At 40.0% G+C, this 21174-nt stretch overlaps 1 protein-coding gene across 8 annotated transcripts in view; it reads right to left on the bottom strand.

The window, feature by feature from the left end:
• Positions 1-21174, bottom strand: part of atxn1a (ataxin 1a) — a 362909-nt gene continuing 341735 nt past the window's right edge. For all 8 annotated transcript variants that reach the window (XM_043719064.1, XM_043719063.1, XM_043719065.1 and 5 more), the window contains one exon: positions 1-4182. In XM_043719064.1, coding sequence (XP_043574999.1) covers positions 3652-4182 — 531 coding nt within the window. In that variant the 3' untranslated portion in view covers positions 1-3651. The remainder of the gene's footprint in view (positions 4183-21174) is intronic.

The raw sequence follows: 21174 nt of genomic DNA, 5'->3' as shown, positions 1-21174 counted from the left end.
TAGAGGAAACAGTTGCTGTTGGCACTGTTATTTTATTAGTACGAGTATACTGAAACAATAAACTTGTACTGGTATACAGACAATTTCTTTAAAACAAAATTTGTTCAAAGTCTGGATCAAATATTATCATCATAATGAAATAACTTCTAACTAGAAAACCTGCAAGCACCATCAAAGAAAGGGACCATAAAATTCAACAGACCCGAGTGTATCCTACAAATAGACACACCACGATTAGAAAATAGAATATGAATTCTTCCATTTGTATAATTGTTTAAAAAAAGCTAGTGCAAGTACAATATTGTACACTGGAATTACATAGAATACGCACGTGTACGGAAAACGTCCCCCTTTCACAATGAAAGCTCTTAACTACGTATTTATGCACTGAAAAATCTCTCTCCTCATCAGTAAGGTGCAAAACATTTTTCCCGCCCCCATTTTCCTGCATCTACTGGCCATTGCCATTAGGTGACCACAGCTTAGTCAGTCCATGAAGAAAACAAAAAAGACAATTACCGCCTCTAATTGATTCTCAATGGAAGACTTAGAACTTTCAATAGGTACTAACAACCAAAAACATAGCAAACTCAGGAGCAGCAGTTCATATCTGGGACTATTCACAAACTGGCTGCACATCTAAAAGCCTCTTTGTACAGTACTTCATTCTTGCCACAGCCTGAACAGATCAATCTCCTGGACATTACAAATTAAAATATACAACTAAATTTAACCTTCAACTTCTTTAATGGTACCCCCCTCAAATATATTACAAGATATGAAAGTCAAAGCTAGTTTAAACAGTATCCAAGCCTTTCAAAAACTGAGTAACCTTCCACCAACATTCAAATCTCCATGTGCAATAGCTTCATGTTACCTGTACTAATCGATGAGTGAGCCTTTACTGTTAAACCTTTTGAAAGCAATTTGTTTACAAAGGTCCCAACCAGATACAGCACTATGACAATCTGATCAGTAAGGTAACAATATTTGAGGCTAGGTTTGTTAAAAAGAAATTAGGCTTCAGAGTTAGTGAAAGTGCTGCTTCTGGTTATATCAGTGTTCCACATGCACACCAGCCCCATCCCTGAGTAAGAGGTGTGAAAGGGTCTCTCCAATCATCCTGTCCAGACAAATTAAAAAGGTGTGGTAGGTGGAAATCTCTATTACTATAGGAACAGTCAGTAAATATTTGTAACTGTCTACTTACAGGTGGGTTTACCCTGACTACCTTTGTGCGAATTCTTGTTTTATTTTTGTCCACTAGAAACTTTTAAAAAATAGCCTGCTGTCAGTTAACTATTGCGAATCAGATTTTGTAGAGGCACACGGCTGATCTGATTATAAATGAAAAAAACTTTCCTTGTATTCTGATCCAGCTACTTTTTTTTTATTAAAAAAAGAGGAGGCCAGGGACTCAGTTTAAAAAAGGCAGCAGTACAAAGAAAAGCAAAAAACGCAAATAATAGTTTTGTAAATGTAAGCTAAAAGATGTGAACTTTCTGACTAAACTTGGCACTTTTAATAAAAGGTTATTGCACAAGCAAATAAATTCAGAGCAACAGGCAGTTGGATCGAGTATGACCTGGCATGGTTCTACATTTGGAATTCCTACTTATAAATCAATATAAAACAAGTAACTAAATTTTTCGCATTGTGCCTGACTATTTCCTGTAGTGTTTCTTCAGCAAAACCAGTCAGTTAAATGAGTCCCTGCTTCCAGGCTGGGGAATAACAAAATCACCTGTTTAAATGTATAGTGGTACTGGATTATTTTGGCTAAAATCTCATATGTATCTCTGTACTCCATTGTTCTTCCATTTCAATTACCTCTTACCATCTGACGTTAAGAAAAAATAAAAGAATGTGACTGCCCTGAGCAAGTTAATGAAAGGGCTAATGCATTTACTGAGCAGAATTAACATGTTATCATTAGGAACCCAGCACTAACCAAGCAATGTGAATGTGCAAAATATTGAAAACCTGCCCAGCTATTTTGGTGCGTGGTTCAGAGGTTTAATTATGATAAGCTTCTACGATACCCAAGTCTTTTGACCCAACATTTCCCCTCCCCATTAAGATCTCGAAACAGCTTTGGAATATTATCTTAAAGATGCAACTGCCAGCTACAAGTTAAGAAATTAGAAAGTTTCCAAAGCTAGCTAGACTTCAAGTTACTTGCACAAATTAAAAAAGCTATCACCCCCTGTTCACTTCCAACAATTTTCAGTTTTATTTGAGAACCTATTATGAAAAAAAAACTGCATTTTCAAAGGAGGCTTTGTTCATTTTAAATACTGCATTTTTGATGAATTACATTTGAATTGTTGTGTTGTGCTTGGAAAAGCACTGTGTATGTCATACTAAAAAAGAATCTAATTTAAACTCTACTTGAAGATGACTGAAAGATTTGAATGAGTAAAATCCTGTACAAATTCTTAGAATCATAATATATCACTGGTGTACACTGACATTCCTGTGTAACATATAATTAAGCAGATAAGAAACCTTTTTATTACACTATTTGAACCCATCTTTAATTTTTCAAAGATCTGTTTATTGAGGAATTTGATATTTTTTTAAAATGGCAAGTTACTAGGAACATTTACTGGTATCATTTTGAGCTGTCCTAAGAGAGATTTAATTTTATAGATATGACAGACTTTTGAGCCAGCCACTCAACTTGATATCCGAAGAAACACTGTGGGAAGGTCCCAATGCTAAGGCAGGCCAAACAATGATCGCTACGTCTTTTTTTTTTAAAATTGCCCCTTTTTTTAAAAAAGGTAGAGAGAGAAAACACAACTAACAGATTCACTGCATGATTGTTGACTCTCAAGGTGTGCAAATTGTCAAATGCTTTAAAAGTACAACAGTTAAACACTGGATAACCCAGGATTTCTCTTCCAGATTCTGTTTTAACTCTCTGTGGGATCTTTTCCCATTTTTGAAGCATTACATTTAAAAAGTGCTTTCTGAACAAGCAGTCATCAGTGGACTGCTGCTACCATACATAATCATTCACACAAGAATCAGGATCAATGATTCTCATTCTTCCAGACAATTTGAATCTACAATTCGTTCTAGACAAATCATTCTTCAGTTCCCTTTTCCTTTACAGTTCAGTATCTAGCTCTACATGGATAACAGTGTTTACAGATAATACTAAACTTGTCATTTTGGTATGACTTTGAGCATTCAGACCAAGATACCCAGTAAATAAATATTACTGAATTGCAAGTGCTTAAAGACCACCCCCTCACTTTGTTGTGTTGCACAACATTCAAGTGAACGTGGGGAAAACAAAAAGAAAGTGGCACCAATCATTACTAAATATCAACTGAATTTTTAAGAAATTAAAAACAGTACCAGAGAAGACATTAATGGATTCTGATCATGATAGGAATAATCCTGGTGAGAATTTTCTTAAGAGCATTCACTAAGCAGTGAATAGTCAGAACTATGTGGAAAGAACAGTTACCAGTCTCCTCCTTAACACCATTTGAAGATATTACAACATGTTATTAACAAAAAAACTAAAATAACAAGCAGATAACATGTAAATACTGGGTTTTTTTTCTAGCTTTAAGTCTACAGTACAGTATTATAGATTTTTAAATTTTTGAGCTTCCACTGCTCCCCGAAGTGCCTTCACTTGCCTACGTTGGACCGTCCTTCAATGCAAATCTTAACCTCCTGAGGAATGAAGGAAGGCTTGGGAAGATTCAATGGCTGCTCTTCATCTGTTTTCTCTACTTTTCGTGTTTCAGGAGCAGACCACCTCCTTTTCCTTGTTGGAGGCCGCCCGACCTCTGTTTTATTGAGCCAAGACCTTGCAGACTGTACTGTATTGGTTTCAGAAAACTTCAATTTGCAATTTTCTGACACAACTGGTACACTTCCCTGCACGACCCCATTCTCTCGCTCCAAGTGCCGGGGCCTGTTCTCAGGTATACTATAATTCTTTGGGTGCTTCAACAAAACACCAGTTGAGTCAACAGCCTGTCCTTTCTTGACAGAGCCATTTTTTAGATTTTTCAGTGTAAGAGATATGCAAACATCACCAACAGAAAGTTTTGAACATGGCAAACCAAAGAGTTGAGAGGTTCTGTCCGGGCAACATGACGACCAGCCTTTTCCGAAAACAAAAAACGGGTGTTCCATCAGAACTTCAACACTGACCTAGAAATTAAATTCAACACAGTAAGTCTTTATGCAGCATATAAGACATTAGCTTCATTAATTACACAAGCTTAGTCATGATTAATAGTTGACAAAAAAAATACAATAGCAAAAATGACAACTATATGTTATAGTTTTAGATATCAAATGAAAGTGGCCACATGAAATAAAATGACCCATCTCTCTTATTAAGGAACTGAAACACGCACACAGGGTTGAAGTTGTAATGGTGATTGGTTTCTTAATGACACGGCCCTGTCTCAAATGCCTTTTAAGGCATCATGACTATAAAGTGAATAATGAGATTTGTAAAAAGTCAAATTAACTCTGATTTGGATTAAATTCATCCATTCCTCTGAAAGCTGCAGCATTCATTGAAATCATAGTAACAAGTTACAAAAAAACCAAGACCAGCTGAAGGAACCCTTTAAATATACCTGCTCACAGCTACATCAAAACTACTATTTAATCTGAAAACAAACAACCCCAATTAGAAACCTTTTACCTACTTGTTTTGGGACCAAAGGGTCACAATGCAGAAATGCTGCAGGTGAAAGGTAAATTAAGGCTCTCTATAGTATGATTAAAATTATGCTTGAAACTTGCTGCTGGTCACTCTAATCTTGACAAAGATATAAATTAATTTTCAAAACCATGGTTACTGTCAAGCTTTGTTCAAATGCAAGTTTGATTGTTGCAACTGCAGATTTGCTATGCTATTGTTGTGCCAAAAGCAAAATCACCAATCATGGCTCAGTCCACAGTTTTGTAAGTTACGAGCAGAGTTACCAATGTGTTTCACATGATCTCTTGATTATATACAGATTGGCAGGTATTTAGGATGCTAGCATGTAATCGTGCTGTAATAATTACAGCAACCTTTACCTACTACTTCACTTAACTGTGAAAAACATCCTGAGGCACTTCACAAAGAGGTGGAAGACAAGAATAGAAACAGACTCAAAGGTATAAAGCCAAGCTGGGACAGTCAACAAAATCAACTGAAGAGATTAGTTTTCCTCAAGATTTTAGAAATGAAGTAAAAAGGGAGATAAAGAGTGCAGGAAGCTTCCTCCAATGGGGGGGGTGAAAGATGAAAGGCTCTCTCTCTCAAATTGAACTGAATTTCTGGACACTGCTACAAACGCTTTGGGTAGGTCCCTGACAAATACCAAACAGTGGCAAATGCTGTAACTAGGTTTAGTTCAGAGAATTAGTTCTTTGAGTAATGATATTTTATGTTAAAAAATTGCAAAACAAAGTGCAAACAAGAGACAGCTGCAGGATGTAAGAAAATATTTCGACATGAAACTCACTCAGGTATCAACGGGCACAAATTCACTGAACAGTACATCATACACATATGTAATATAAAATATCATATTTAATTATGTATAATTCATTCATATGCACTAGAAAAACAGAAATAAATTAAATAATCAACAGAGGGCAAAGATTGTATCTTGCATTCATTCATCATTTACATTCATCAGAATCAGATAGTTCTTCAGAATAAACAGCAGAGAGAGCAAGGATAATAAAAGCAAGGGGCACAACTAGTGGGAGTGGAGACCTGGATACCAAGCTATGTAAAAACATACCACCAAAGTATATCAACAAATGGAAAACCAAATGACTGATCATGTCAAGCCCAAAATAAATGAGTGACAGAAAAGTAGTATAAATAACAATACAAGCCTTGCAATAATATATGAAATGGGGAAAAGAGATCATCCATCTCATTTCATTTCTAGTGTTTATCTCGGCTGAATATATTTATTTAATGATACAACACTAAAGTTCAAACCGTAAACTTTAAAACCCTTACTTCAGAAGCAATCCAGGTTAGTGATAGGAAAAAGAACTATTTAAGCAATTTAGTAATCAAAATTATGTTTTAGCATTGCTAACTGACCCCTCCTAACACAGAGGAGACATGGCCACAAAATCACCGCTTTGGAGAGTTAAAAATCACACACACACCAGGTTATAGCCCAACAGGTTTATTTGGAAGCACTAGCTTTCGAAGCGCTGCTCCTTCATCAGCTGGTTGTGGAGTATAAGCTTGTTGGACACAGAATTTTTGCAAACGTTTACAGTGTGATGTAACTGAAATGATATATTGAAAAAGACCTGGATTATTTGTTAAGTCTCTCATCTGGTTTCACATTTTTCATATGTAAATTCCAGAACTTTCCTCAAGTTACATTCTCAAGTGAACTTTAACAATAGATGCCTGTCGGCCCAGGTAATGCATTGAAGGTGTGAGGTGCCCTGTGTGAGGCTTTCTGTGCCCCAATGTTCAGACTGATTCTAATCTAAAAAAGATTTACAGAATCTTACATGCATTCATGCAGTTTTTCAGAAAACTAAAATGTAATCGTGCAAGTACAAATTCACCCCACAAACACATGTGTGCGCGCGCACATGGAGATTTGAGTGTCTGTGAGAGAGTATGTGCGTGAGTGTGAGTGTAAAGGGGTCTAGTGTGAGAGAGTATATGTGAGCATATGAGAGAGAACTTGTGCATGAGAGATAATCTGCGTGAGAGTATGGGTCTGTAGGAGGGTGACAATGTGCGCGCGGCATGCGCAGTGCATTGGGGTCACCTGTAGTGTGACATAAACCCATGGGAATCCAACCAGGACCTGGGTTCATGTTACACCACAGGTGACCCCACTTCACGTCACACAGACAGACAGAAACACATTCCTACAGATCCATATACTCATGCAGATGAGCTCTCATACACAAGCTCTCTCTCATAACGCTCACATATACACACACCCTAATACAGACTTATACCCCTTTACACGCTCACTCACACACAATCACACACACTCACAGATACTCATACCTACATTCTCTCTCTCACTCTCACACACACACACACAGTTTGTGGGGTGAATTTGTACTTGCAGAATTACATTTTAGTTTGCTGAAAAACTGCATGAATCCATGTAAGATTCTGTAAATTCCTTTTTTAGATTAAAATCAATCTGAACATTGAGGCACAGACACCTACAATGCATTATTTGAGATGATTTGACGCCTATTGTTAAAATTCACATGAGAATGTAACTTCAAGAAAGTTCTGGAATTTACCTATGAAAGAACTGAAACCAACATGTCTATTCTCAAAGATGAGAGATTGAACAAACAATCCAGGTCGTTTTCAATAAATAATTTCAGTTACATCACACTGTAAACTTTTGCTACCAATTTTGTGTCCTATGATCTTATACTCCACAACCACCTGATGAAAGAGCAGTGCTCCAAAATCTAGTGCTTCCAAATAAACCAGTTGGATTGGGCGGCACGGTGGCACAGTGGTTAGCACTGCTGCCTCACAGCGCCAGAGACCCGGGTTCAATTCCCGCCTCAGGCGACTGACTGTGTGGAGTTTGCACATTCTCCCTGTGTCTGCGTGGGTTTCCTCCGGGTGCTCCGGTTTCCTCCCACAGTCCAAAAATGTGCGGGTCAGGTGAATTGACCATGCTAAATTGCCGTAGTGTTAAGTAAGGGGTAGATGTAGGAGTATGGGTGGGTAGCGCTTCGGCGGGGCGGTGTGGACTTGTTGGGCCGAAGGGTCTGTTTTCACACTGTAAGTAATCTAATCTAATCTAATAACCTGGTGTTGTGTCATTTTTGTCCACCCCAGTCCAACACTGACACTTCTACCTCGTTGGAGAAGTTGTCTAATTGTCATGAATACAAACAGCAAGTGCTGGAAAAACTCAGCAGGTCTGGCAACATTTGTAAAGAAAAGCAGAGTTAAATTTTTCAAGTCCAGTGAAATCATTTTATTGTGCGGTCTTCTCAGATCAGAGAAATACGGTTGCTCTAAAAAGAACTTTTGACCGATTGACTGTTTATTTCTTGACTGTTGGTTTCTTCACCTGCTTTACCATTTGTCCTGGGTTTTCAACACTGGTTTTGAGCCTTCTTCCACTCTCCTGCTGAAACTAAACATTATCTGGGACCAGGGCTTCTCAATATTGACCCTGCCACCACCTAAAGTTAACTTTATCACAGCGAAAGATGCCCCTGTAACCGCCACAGCCAGCCACAAACATCTTGCTGTTTCATAGCACAGGTGGAATCAGCAAGCACTAAGAACCATTGCTGCCATCAGCATATGCTTAGCGGGTGATGACCATGGAGTCGTACAGCACAGAAACAGGCCCTTTGGCCCAACACGTCTGTGCCGACCAGGTTTCCTAAACTGAACTAGTCCCATTTGCCTGCATCTGGCCCATATCTAAACCTTTCCTATCCATGTTGGCCAAAACACAGGAAACAGAATATACATAGATGGGCTTCTCTCAGATTGGAGACAATTTGAAAGTAATATTTGAAAGGGATCAGTGTTGGGACTCTTGCTTTTTCTTATTTATATAAATGATTTGGAGATGGAGATGTTTGCAGATGATATTAAGCTAGGGAGAATAATGTGAGGATGACGTTGAGCGATTTCAGAGGAACATGGGCAAGTTGGCCAAACGCAGACACCGAGTAGATGAACAAGCTCTGAAGGGACACTGGACCCAAAACATTAACTCTGCTTTCTCTCAACAGAAGCCAAGTATTTTTCCCAGCAATTTCTGTTTTTGTGCTGGCTCATAAAATTCAATGTAGAGGAATGTGAGCTAATGCATTTTGGTAGGAGAAACATGGCGGGAGAAAGAATATGGGCTCAATGGTAAGCATGAAGGTGAGTACAAGAGCAGAGGGACATCAGGGCTCATGTGCATGATTCTCTAAAGGTGGCCAAGCAAGTTATATCAGTTATTAAGAAGGCTTATAGGATCTTTGGATTTATAAAGAATGGCAAAGAATACAAAAGGGAATGATGTGAGACCTTTACAAATCATTAGTCAGACCAAATTTGAAATACTGTGTTCAGTTCTGGGTACCTTATTTAGGGAAGGTTGCTCAAGCCCTGAAACAGGGCACAGGAGATTTACTAGAATGATGCCATGAATGAGGGATTTTAAATACAAGATTAGATCAAACAGGCTTATTCTCTTTGGTGCAGAGAAGATTAAGAGGTGACCTTATTGAGGTGTTCAAAAATATGAACAACTTTGACAGGGAAATGAAGGATATTCTATTCCCACTTTTAGGTATGCCAGTAGCTAGGGGCCACAACTTCAAGATTGTCAGCAAGAGAGCTAGGAATGAGAGAAGGAGAAATTTCTTTACTCACGAGTTGTTAGGATTTGGAATGCACTGCCTGAGACAGTAGTGAAAATGGATTCTATCGGTGGTTTCAAAAGAGACTGGACATATATGTGAAAGTAATTAATTTAGAGGACTACGGAGATAGGGCTGGAGAATGGGACTACCTGGGTTGCTCGATCAGAACAGTGTACAGAAACAACCACCTCCTTCTGTCCTGTAAAATTCTATGATTCGATATACCAATTTTCAAATTTTGATTAAAACAATAGCATATGGGTGGTGGTAACTTTTGTGTCTTACCAGAACTGTGCCCTAGTTCAGTTTGTGTCAGAGCAGAGAAACACACTCCCTCCCCTAATGTTGATAAAAAAATCGACTTGACTGTGGTAGTTTACAAAAAGAAAAATGGATGAACATAGAACAGTCCACGACAGGGGCGGCACAGTGGCTCAGTGGTTAGCACTGCTGCCTCACAGCACTAAGGTCCCAGGTTCAATTCCAGCCTCAGGCGACTGTCTGTGTGGAGTTTGCACATTCTCCCCGTGTCTGCGTGGGTTTCCTCCGGGCGCTCCAGTTTCCTCCCACAGTCCAAAAACGTGCAGGTTAGGTGAATTGGCCATGCTAAATTGCCCGTAGTGTCAGGAGAAGGGGTAAATGTAGGCTAATGGGTCTGGGTGGGTTGTGCTTCGGTGGGTGGTTGTGTACTTGTTGGGCCGAAGGGCCTGTTTCCACACTAAGTAATCTAAAACGACAGGAGCAGGCCCTTTGACCCACCATTAGCTAAACTAAGGCTAAACAAATCACATCTGCCTGCACATGGTTCATAATCCTCTCTCCCGTGCCTGCCAATGTGACAATGTAAATGCCTCTTAAACAGCACAATCATATCTGCTTCTATCACCTCCCTTGGCAGTGTGTTCTAGGCACCCACCACCTTGTGTAAAAAAAACTTGCCTTGCGCATCTCCATTAAACTTCCCCCTCTCACCTTAAATCTATGCTGTCTATTATTCTCATGTCCACCCTGGGAAAAGATCGCCAATTATTCACTACATCCATGCCTCTCATATATGCTTCTATCAGCTTGCCCCGCAGCCTCCAACATTGAAGACCATTAGCTTGTTTATGGTTTGAGATAATTAAGGATTAATTTTAGTTTAGAAAGCCCACAGATTAAAAGACTTTAGCACTTCAGAGGATACCTGACTGAGGTTAGAAGAAAAAATAGTTTCTCTCTGAGAGAAGAATATTCACTTTATTGGGATTATATCATAGACCCCCCACCCCTCCCCCAGTCGTCAGCGGGAAATTGAGAAACAAATTTGTAAGGAGATTTCAGTTATCTGTAAGAATAATAGGACGGTTATGGTAGGGGATTTTAACTTTCCAAACATAGACTGGGACTGCCATAGTATTAAGGGTTTAGATGGAGAGGAATTTGTTAAATGTGTACAAAAAAATCTTCTGGTCCAGTATGTGGATGTACCTACTAGTGAAGGTGCAAAACTTGACCTACTCTTGGGAAATAAGGCAGGGCAGGTGATTGAGGCGTCAGTGGGGCCAGAGATGATAATACTATTAGTTTTAAAATAGTGATGGATAAGGATAGACCAGATCTAAAAGTTGAAGTAGTAAATTGGAGGAAGACTAATTTTGATGGAAATTAGGCATAACTTTCAAAAGGTAATTGGGGGCAGATGTTTGCAGATAAATGGACGGCTGGAAAATGGGAAGCCTTCAAAAATGAGACAACAAGAATCCACAGACAGTGTATTCCTGTTAGGGTGAAAGGAAAGGCTGGTAGATGTAGGGAAGGCTGGATGGCTAAGGAAATTGAGGTTTTTGGTTAAGAAAAAGGAGGAAGCATATGTCAGGTATAGGCAAAGGTGAGGAATGCAGATGCTGGAAACCAGAATTTAGATTAGAGTGGTGCTGAAAAAGCACAGCAGGTCAGGCAGCATCCGAGGATCAGGAAAATTGATGTTTTGGGCAAAAGCCCCTCATCAGGAATAGAAGCAGGAAGCCTCCAGGGTGGAGAGATAAATGGGAGTGGGGACAAGGTTGCAATAAGTACAATAGGTGAATGGGGGTGGGGGGTGATCTAAACTCTGGTTTCCAGCATCTGCAGTCCTCACTTTTGCCTCGTTGATTTTAACCTTACTGCGAATCCTCTTGCCAAGGATGCCTACCTCGAAGAAGTTCTCCTCCTCTCTCCAGAAGAATCTCAGTGAGTCTCTCTCTCACTGCAACCCCAAGGTCATCTCCTCTTTGCTACCTTCCCCCACCCTCCTCTCTGACCTATCACCTCCATCCTTCGCCCCAGCACCTCCCCCCAACCCCCCTCCAATTTATCTCTCCACCCTGAAGTCTTCCTGCCTCTATTCCTGATGAAGGGCTTTTGCCCAAAACATCGATTTTCCTGCTCCACGGATGCTGCCTGACCTGCTGTACTTTTCCAGCATCACTCTGATCTAAACGTATGTCAGGTATAGACAAGAGAGAGATTGAATGAATCCTTAGAGTATGAAGGCAATTGGAGTATACTTAAGAGAGAAATCAGGAGGGCAAAAAGGGGACATGAGATAGCCTTGGCAAATGGGGTTAAGGAGAATCTGAAGGGATTCTATGAAAACATAAAGGACAAAAGGGTAACTAGGGAGAGAATAGAGCCCCTGAAAGATCAGCAAGGCAGCCTATGTGTGGAGCTGCAGGAGATGGGGGAGATACTAAATGAGGATTTTGCATCGGTGTTTACTGTAGAGATCATGGAAGACATAGAATATGGGGAAATAGATAGTGACATCTTTAAAAATGTCCATATTACAGAGGAGGAAGTGCTGGATGTCTTGAAATGAATAAAAAGTGGATAAATCCTCAGGACCTGATCAGGTGTACCCGAGAACTCTGTGGGAAGCTAGGGAAGTGATTGCTGGCACCCTTGTATCATCGATAGTCACAGGTGAGGTGCCGGAAGACTGGAGGTTGGCAAACGTAGTGCCACTATTTAAGAAAGGTGGTAAGGGAAAGCTAGGGAACTATAGACCGGTGAGCCTGACCTCGGTGGTGGGTAAGTTGCTGGAGGGAATCCTGAGGGACAGAATTTACATGTATTTGGAAAGGCAAGGACTGATTAGGGATAGTCAGTATGGCATTTTGCATGGGAAATCATGCTTCACAAACTTGATTGAGTATTTTGAAGTAACAATGAGGATTGATGAAGGCAGAGCAGTAGATGTGATCGATATGGACTTCAGCAAGGTGTTTGATAAGGTTCCTCAAGGGAGATTGGTTAGCAAAGCTAGATCTCATGGAATACAGGGAAAACTAGCCATTTGGATACAGAACTGGCTTGAAGATAGAAGACAGAGGGTGGTGGTGGAGGGTTGTTTTTCAGTCTGGAGGCCTGTGACCAGTGGAGTGCTACAAGGATTGGTGCTGGGTCCTCTACTTTTCGTAATTTACATAAATGATTTGGATGCGAGCATAAGAGGTATAGTTAGTAAGTTTGCAGATGACACCAAAATTGGAGGTGTAGTGGACAGCAAAGAAGGTTACCTCAGATTACAACAGGATCTTGATCAGATGAGCCAATGGGCTGAGGAGTAGCATTTAATTTAGATAAAATGTGAGGTGCTGCATTTTGGGAAAGCAAATCAGGGCAGGACTATACTCTTAATGGTAAGGTCCAAGGGAGTGTTGCTGAACAAAGAGACCTTGGACTGCAGGCTCATAGATCCTTGAAAGTGGAGTCGCAGGTAGATAGGATAGTGAAGGCGACATTTGGCATGCTTTCCTTTATTGGTCAGAGTGTTGAGTATAGGAGTTGGGAGGTCATGTTGTGGCTGTACAGGACATTGGTGAGGCCACTGTTGGAATATTGTGTGCAATTCTGGTCTCCTTCATATCGGAAGGATGTTGCGAAACTTGAAAAGGTCCAGAAAAGATTTACAAGGATGTTGCCAGGATTGGAGGATTTGAGCTATAGGGAGAGGCTGAATAGGCTGGGGCTGTTTTCCCTGGAGCATCAGAGGCTGAGGGGTGACCTTATAGAGGTTTATAAAATCATGAGGGGCATGGATAAGATACATAGTCAAAGGTTTTTTATCCCCCTGCAATGGGAGTCCATAACTAGAGGGCATAGGTTTAGGTTGAGAGGGGAAAAGATATAAAAGAGACCTGAGGGGCAACTCTTTCACACAGAGGGTGGTGCGTGTAAGGAATGAGCTGCCAGAGAAGTGGTGGATTCTCGTACACTTACAGCATTTAAAAGGCATCTGGATGGGTATATGCATAGAAAGATTTTCAAGGGATATGGGCCAGGTCTTGGCAAATGGGACTAGATTAGGATATCTGGTCGGCATGGATGAGTTGGACCAAAGGGTCTGTTTCCATGCAGTACATCTCTATGACTGTATTGGACAGTTCAAGGAAAGTAGTTAACTTTGGAAGTTTCACAAAATAAACTTTTACACTGATTTGAGATCTGCAGGTTACTAAAAACTGAGAAAGTCTAAGCTCCTAGTTTTGAGAAAACATACTAGTTCCAAGGAGGGAATCAGTCAACTCATGTTTAAAAAGTTGAAATAGTGATGTAAATTCTCTAGATTTAAGTCTCCGTAATTAATAGCATCAGGAAATTGGATAAGACTTTGTTTTCAAATCTTTCAAATAATGCTCTTTATTTCTATAGGTTGGTGTGATTCCTTTATCTTTTGTGTCATAAACTTCTGTTGTTGAAGAAAATGTTTCAGTGAATCGGCATCAAATAATTTTTTTAAAAAAATCTATTCGGCCAGATTTCATTCTGGGACTTGGCCAGTAGTACTATCAGCTGGGATTATAACTATTGGACAGTATTGATTATTCTTCCTTACAACTTCAAATTCAAAAAAGGCAGCATAAAAATACTTCCATTTAAAGATTAATTAGTTTGTAACTTGTGTATTTTTGGATGAACTCAAAGTTATTTGTTGCATTGTAAGAAAGACATATGAAGATATAGTAAATTAATTTATATGCTTCAAGGTAAAGTTAAACAGCATATTGACAACATCCCCAGCAAACCTACTCCACTCCCCTAACATACTGAAGAAATGCTGCTTTTAAAATGCTGGAATAATTTTCATATGTTAGTTTACATAACACATTGGATTTATTGTTAAATTGAAGCAATTGGTATTTAGTTAGGTCACTTAATGCAATACAAAACAACCTTGGGTCCTTCCTGTGGTGTGGTGTTGGTGTCCCTACCCTGGACCACCTGTTCCACAAGTGGGCAATGACATCTCTGAACAGACTGATTACAAAAATAGATTAAATTTTTTTAAATTAAGAGGAAATTACCAGGTCAAGTGAGATTGTAATCTGTAGACAAAAGCAAGAGTAATAGGTTATTTCTCTGAAGTCTGTCAGTCAAACAAAATGGAATTTTGTAATGATTTGTACATTTTCATGGTAAGTTTTTATGATACTATACCAGAAAGTATCAGATGGTATCAATTTCAAATTTGAAATCATGTCTGGTGATTTGGTATTCCAGTACTATAAACCACCAGGATACTGTCCAGTTGTGCAATTTGTCATTACTGTGAGTTGTATAAAACACTGTCTCCAGGTGGTGTAAAGAGCACACGTGCACAAAGAGGTCAAGTGAAATGTCTACTAGACATCTTCATCGTGACAGAGAACTGGAATTTAACAAATGTTACATACAAGTAAAGTTCAGTTTCTAAAATAATTGCTGCTGCTGTATTAAATTGAAATGATCTCCATTGAGAATGAGCGTGACTGCAGGAAAGTAAATAATTTTATTGAGAGTTCAGTTCAGGACAGAGACATGTGGGGCTCTGAAATGAGCTTTTGGCTTCAGATTTTAGCATTTCTAACAATTTATTTCTTGACTGCTGCTTTATTCGCTAATTATTTCCTGTCTGCGGGTTTCATTGCTGTCTTTACCACTTACCCCAGGTTTTCAACTTAATGATTGAGCATTGCTCCACCTTCCTCTTGATGTTGGACCTGATCCAGAAGCAGAGCTTCTCTGCACTGACCCTGCTGCCAGTCAAAGGTCACGGCTAAGGTCATGCCCTTGTGATGCGCAACTAGCCACAATCCTTTTTCTGGTTCACAGTACAGTGGAACCAGCAAACACCAAGTGTCACTGGTGCCCGCAGCGCATCAGAAGTTGACGCCCATCTTTGCTGCCGGGTTGGTGTTTTAGAATACATGTCTTTCTGATACACTTTTCAAATACAGGGTTTGGCTCAGTGTGTGCAATGCTTCCTTTGTTGAGTCATCACTGACAAGGACAACATTCGTCACCCTCCCTAAATAAACATAAACTGTTTTTCTTTGTGATAACAAAGTACTTTGTTTTCTTAGATTATTCAATTTCTACACAATATTATAATAAGCTGTTCAGAAACGTGATGGTACAGCACTGGTAGTGCCTCTGGGCTAGTAATCTAGAGGCCCAGCAAATGCTCTAAACTATCATTTTCAGTGGGCAGTTCAGTGGGCAACTGCATTGCTACAGGTGTGGAGTCACATGTAGGCCAGACAGGTAAGGATTGCAGATTTCTTTATATGAAGGGCATTAGTGAACCAGCTGAGCTTTTACAACAATTAACGACAGCTCAGCAATCACTATTACTGAGCTTATATTTATATTGGAGATTTATTGACTGAATTTAAACTCCACCAGTTGACGTGATGGGATTTGAACGCAGACCCCCAATTCTGTTTGAATGAAGAATAAAGGACTAGAACTAAACATTCACAAAAATGAGATGCCAACCTGGTGAAGCTACAAAAAACTGATTTGCTTGCATGCCAACTGATAGACAGGGTTTAGCAAGTCTAAAATCAACAGCCCTAAGACATCTCGTTGTGAATGGCAGTGGCACACTAAACAACTCACTGGAGAAGGATCCACTATGACAGGGAGCCCAGCACATCAGTGTAAAAATAAGCCTGAAGCAAGTTCAGCCAGTAGTGCCAAGTGGAAAATTTATCTTGGCCTCTACCAGCCTTCAATCAATTTGATTCAATTCATGTGATATCAAGAAAAGGCTGCAGACACTGCATAATACAAAGGCCCTGACAACAATCCAGCATTCATACTGAAGATTTCTACCCCAGAATCTGCTGTAGCCCTAGCCAAGCTGCTCCAGCACAGCTACAACACGAGCATCTATCTGAATAAAATGTGGAAAACTTCCCAGGCATGTCCTGTACTAAAATGTTCTAAAAATACTTGCATGGGCTCATCAAACTTATCAAGTATTCAAACCATAAGGTTAGGAAAATCTCATCTATCTCCAGTATATGTGTCATGTTCAAGGAGTAAATTGGAATATCTCTCTGGACACTGATGTAATATTAAAGAGTTAAACTGCACTGAGTGAACATTCTGGAAGTGGGTGGGGATGACAGTCAGGAAGAATACAAATCACCCCTACTGCAACTGGACAGTCATTTGCTACTATTCCCAAATTAAACTATCATTCAATCTCTTCCATTCAGAAATGCTTCCCAGCCTTCCCCTGAAGTTAGAACACCTCACACCTGCATTGTCTTGGGGAATCACTGAGTCAGGAAATCATCTGCCTAACAATTCCCCAGGATTAGGGCATTAGCACTTGCATTATGTCTGAGGATGATCTCATCCTGCCATTGTACCTGAGGTAACATGTGACTGGGGGTTGTCTTGAGTGGCATGTGACTGTGGGGGAGTGGCCAGAGCATCTGTAAGCATGGCCAACTGACCTGTATAAAGGGGATGTATTTGTTCAGGGCCTCATTTTGACACATGCCAGGGAGGGGGTCAAAGGGGGTCACCTAGCTTGTACAAACTTTAATAAATTTTAACTGTTTGCAGAAGTTGGTGTGTGTGAAACCTTGGGAAAAGAACCGAATATATGTTGAGTGAAAATACGAACTGGCCTCTTTGCACCTGTGATTTTTGGCAGACAAACCTATTGACTCTGAAATGTTTCCTGTAATTTTTGCTGGAATTGTGTTAAATGTTGAGTGGAAGCAGCTTTTGATTTACTAATACTCAACTATAAAACATAAATAATGAATGGCTACTTGCATGAGGAATACAATGATAATGGTCAACTGTGGAACTATGTCCTAGGTAGGTGTCAAGGCCTTTAGGAACTGATGAAAGAAAATGAGAGACAAAGGATGAAGAAACACAGATAGAATAGCATGTAGCACACTTCACATCAAGGACATTTAATTCCCAGCATCTGCATCACTCTGCATTTTTAGCTGTGCTTATGTGCACAACACCCTAAACCCAGAGGTGAATAGATATATGGATGCACCAAACTTAGAGTACAATTCATATTTCTCTAACCATACCATCTTTTTGTCAGATTCTGAAACTACAGAAAACCTTTTAAACACTCTCTACCTACAGCTTCAAACTATTAGTCGAAAATAAAATTGAGCAGCAATCGCTTCGGCGGGTCGGTGTGGACTTGTTGGGCCGAAGGGCCTGTTTCTACACTGTAATCTAATCTAATCTAATCACTCTCTACCTACAGCTTCAAACTATTAGTCGAAAATAAAATTGAGCAGCAAATCACAAACAGTAAAGATGTTAGCAATGATACAGGAGAAACAGTATACAAATGTAAAGTCCAGAGCTGAATACTAAAAGTGCTTTTTATTTGTTTTTGGGAGGAGGAAACTCTATTCTTCTACCAAAAATCAGCAGATTAATGTATTTCTCATTATAAATGATCATTTCACTTTGCTGTAACTTGCAAAACAGATAGGCTTGGAATTTCATTAAAGTTCTTGCCTACCTGTAGATACAATCCGAGTGGAAGTGACAAAAATAGCACAAAAGGTTGAAATGTGAGTCATACCCATACAGATTTACATGAGAACTCGGTGATCTTTACAGAACTCTGTGGTACTACCAATTCTCTTGACCCCTCCACTGTCTCCAAAATTGTATTGCTGCTTGTCAAACACCATGGAGGAGAAAGAGAGAACAGATGCAGCAGATGCTGGAGATCAGAATCAAAACGTGTGGTAGTAATAAAGCACAGCCGGTCAGATAGCATCCGAGGAGCAGGAGAATTGAAGTTTTGAGCAAATGTTCTGATCAGGAATGTTCTGATGAGGAGCTTACGCTCAAAACATGGACTCTCCTGCTCCTTGGATGCTGCCTGACCAGCTGTGCTTTCTAGCGCCACACCTTTTGACTCTGCTTGTCAAACGTTATATACTGAATGAGCATAAACATCCTCCAAATTCTGAGAGAACTGAAGCCTTGTCCTAGCCCTGACTCCATTGCTCCCTCCCTGGCAACTATCTTAGGCTGACCTGTTTGCAACCTTGCTGCCATATTCGACCCAGGGATGAGCTTCCTACCACATTTCTGTGCCTTCATTAAGGGTGCTCATTTTCACATCTCTAAAAAAATCTAACTTTTCTCCACTTTAGCTTACCTGTTGAAGCTCTCATCCATGCCTTAATTATCAAGATTTGAATATTCTAATGAACTTTTGGCCATCCCTCTATCCGAATTTACATCAAGTCTGGTTCACCAACCACCCCTCTGCACAGTGACTGAGAGTAGTTGCCAGTTAAGCATTGATTTAGATTACTTAGTGTGGAAACAGGCCCTTCGGCCCAACAAGTCCACACCAACCCGCTGAAGCGCAGCCCATCCAGACCCATTCCCCTACATTTACCCCTTCACCTAACACTACGGGCAGTTTAGCATGGCCAATTCACCTGACCTGCACATCTTTGGACTGTGGGAGGAAACCGGAGCACCCGGAGGAAACCCACGCAGACACGGGGAGAATGTGCAAACTCCACACAGTCAGTTGGCTGAGGCGGGAAATGAACCCGGGTCTCTAGCGCAGTGAGGCAGCAGTGCTAACCACTGGGCCGCCCACCGTTCATTGCTTCTTGGTTTAAAATTCTCATCAGTTTCAATGTTTTTCCAGGCCTCATTCCTCACCACTGCAGTTATCCTCGAGTTCTACAGTCCACAGAGGTCTCTAATTTTGACACCTTGACCCTTCACTGATTTTGACCACGTCATCATTGGTAACCATGCATTCAGCAGCTGAAGCTCCAAACTCTGGAATTCCCTCCCTAAACACCTCTGCCACCACCTCTCTTTCCTCCTTTAAGATACTCCCTGAAGTCTACTATTTGATAGCTTTCAGTTACCTGCTTTAATCTAGGCATTGAGGCTCACTACCATAATTTGTTCAATAACACCCCTATGTTGGGATGTTGAATTACAATAAAAATTATGCACAAGAAAAAAAAGTAGTTGGTTCAAAGTTCAGCTCTTCTGACACTGTCTATGCCCACAAAGCTGGTCATGCTTCCGGGTCTATATGTCAAGTTTCCTTTGACTCTGTCCTTCAAGTGTGTTCATTATTAAATTACATTCAGAATTTCAGGCAAATGGCAACTATGGTCAGCTTAATTTATTACTAATAACCTGGAGCTGCAGTAACTAGCAGTTCACTGAAGCCTCATTCTGGTCTGATTCTCATACTGATGTTACAATTACTTTAAGTTCAGTAAATTCAAAATTCAGTCACTTAATGTGACCTTGGAGAGCCAGATCCATGACAACAGTCAACTTAAACCACAATTGCAACAGCTAAAGAAACAGCCAAGCATTTTAACAAGCCTCCGGATTGCATTTTGTAATCATGAATTAATTCCTGTAATATAGTCATGTTACTGTCAACAGTTGATTACAATCAATAACATTGATTGATTGCATTAACTCATGAGATTTTATACACTGAAAAGGACAAAACTTTACCTCAACAAAACTGGCGCGAATGTGCTGTAAGGAAATTGCACGCACTAATGCAGTTTTATATTTGAGTTACACTTGAATAACAGGGATTTACCATAGGTAATAAGGTCTTTTGAGCATAGCCAGTTACTGACTTTTTTTGTCTTTTTCACTTCATTTGTATGATTTTCTTCGACAATTTTTCTTATGAATTATCTATGGTGTCTTTGGTGTGGGCAAATGTCATGATGAGAGCTTGAATCTAACTAACTGCAGATATCCAAATGAATTTCAAGCAAAATTAAAAATCACAAAAGATGCAACTGTTTCATTGTTACTAATCCATAGCTATCATGAAGTAACTTGTCATGATGATAATTAGCAGAAGATTCTTCAGTGTCAATCAACTATATTGCTAAAATAACCTATAGTAAAGCAGTATAACGTGGGGAAAACACTATTATGATGGCATAACAGATCATTTATTATGCTGCCAGACTTGATACTATTTGCTGAGAAATGCATCACTTTAAAGAAAACAATTCTTCAAATTAAGTGAAACGTATAAGTTATATTTATTACTGTTTTAAGTTTGAATGTAGGAGTCATGTTCAGGAAGTTTACAGGCAATACAAAAATGGCTTTTAATTTTTTTGTTCATGGGATTAGGCCAATATTTAGCATCCACCCCTAATTACCCTGGAGAAGATGGTGATAGCTGCTTTCTTGAACTACTACAGTCCTCAAGGGATAGGTATACTTACAGCTGAAACTTTATTGCTGGAACAGCACAGCAGGTCAGGCAGCATCTAGGGAACAGAAGATTCGACGTTTCGGGCACATGCCCTTCTTCAGGAATGAGCAGAGAGTGTTCAGCAGGAGAAGATAAAAGGTAGGGAGGAGGGACTTGGAGGAGGGGCGTTGGAAATGTGATAGGTGGAAAGAGGTCAAGGTGAGGGTGATAGGTCGGAGCAGGGTGGAGGCGGAGAGGTCAAGAAAAAGACTGCAGGTCAG

The sequence above is a fragment of the Chiloscyllium plagiosum genome, chromosome 29, assembly GCF_004010195.1.
Source record: "Chiloscyllium plagiosum isolate BGI_BamShark_2017 chromosome 29, ASM401019v2, whole genome shotgun sequence".
Lineage (NCBI taxonomy): Eukaryota > Metazoa > Chordata > Chondrichthyes > Orectolobiformes > Hemiscylliidae > Chiloscyllium > Chiloscyllium plagiosum.
This window is presented reverse-complemented; position numbering and strand designations above follow the sequence as displayed.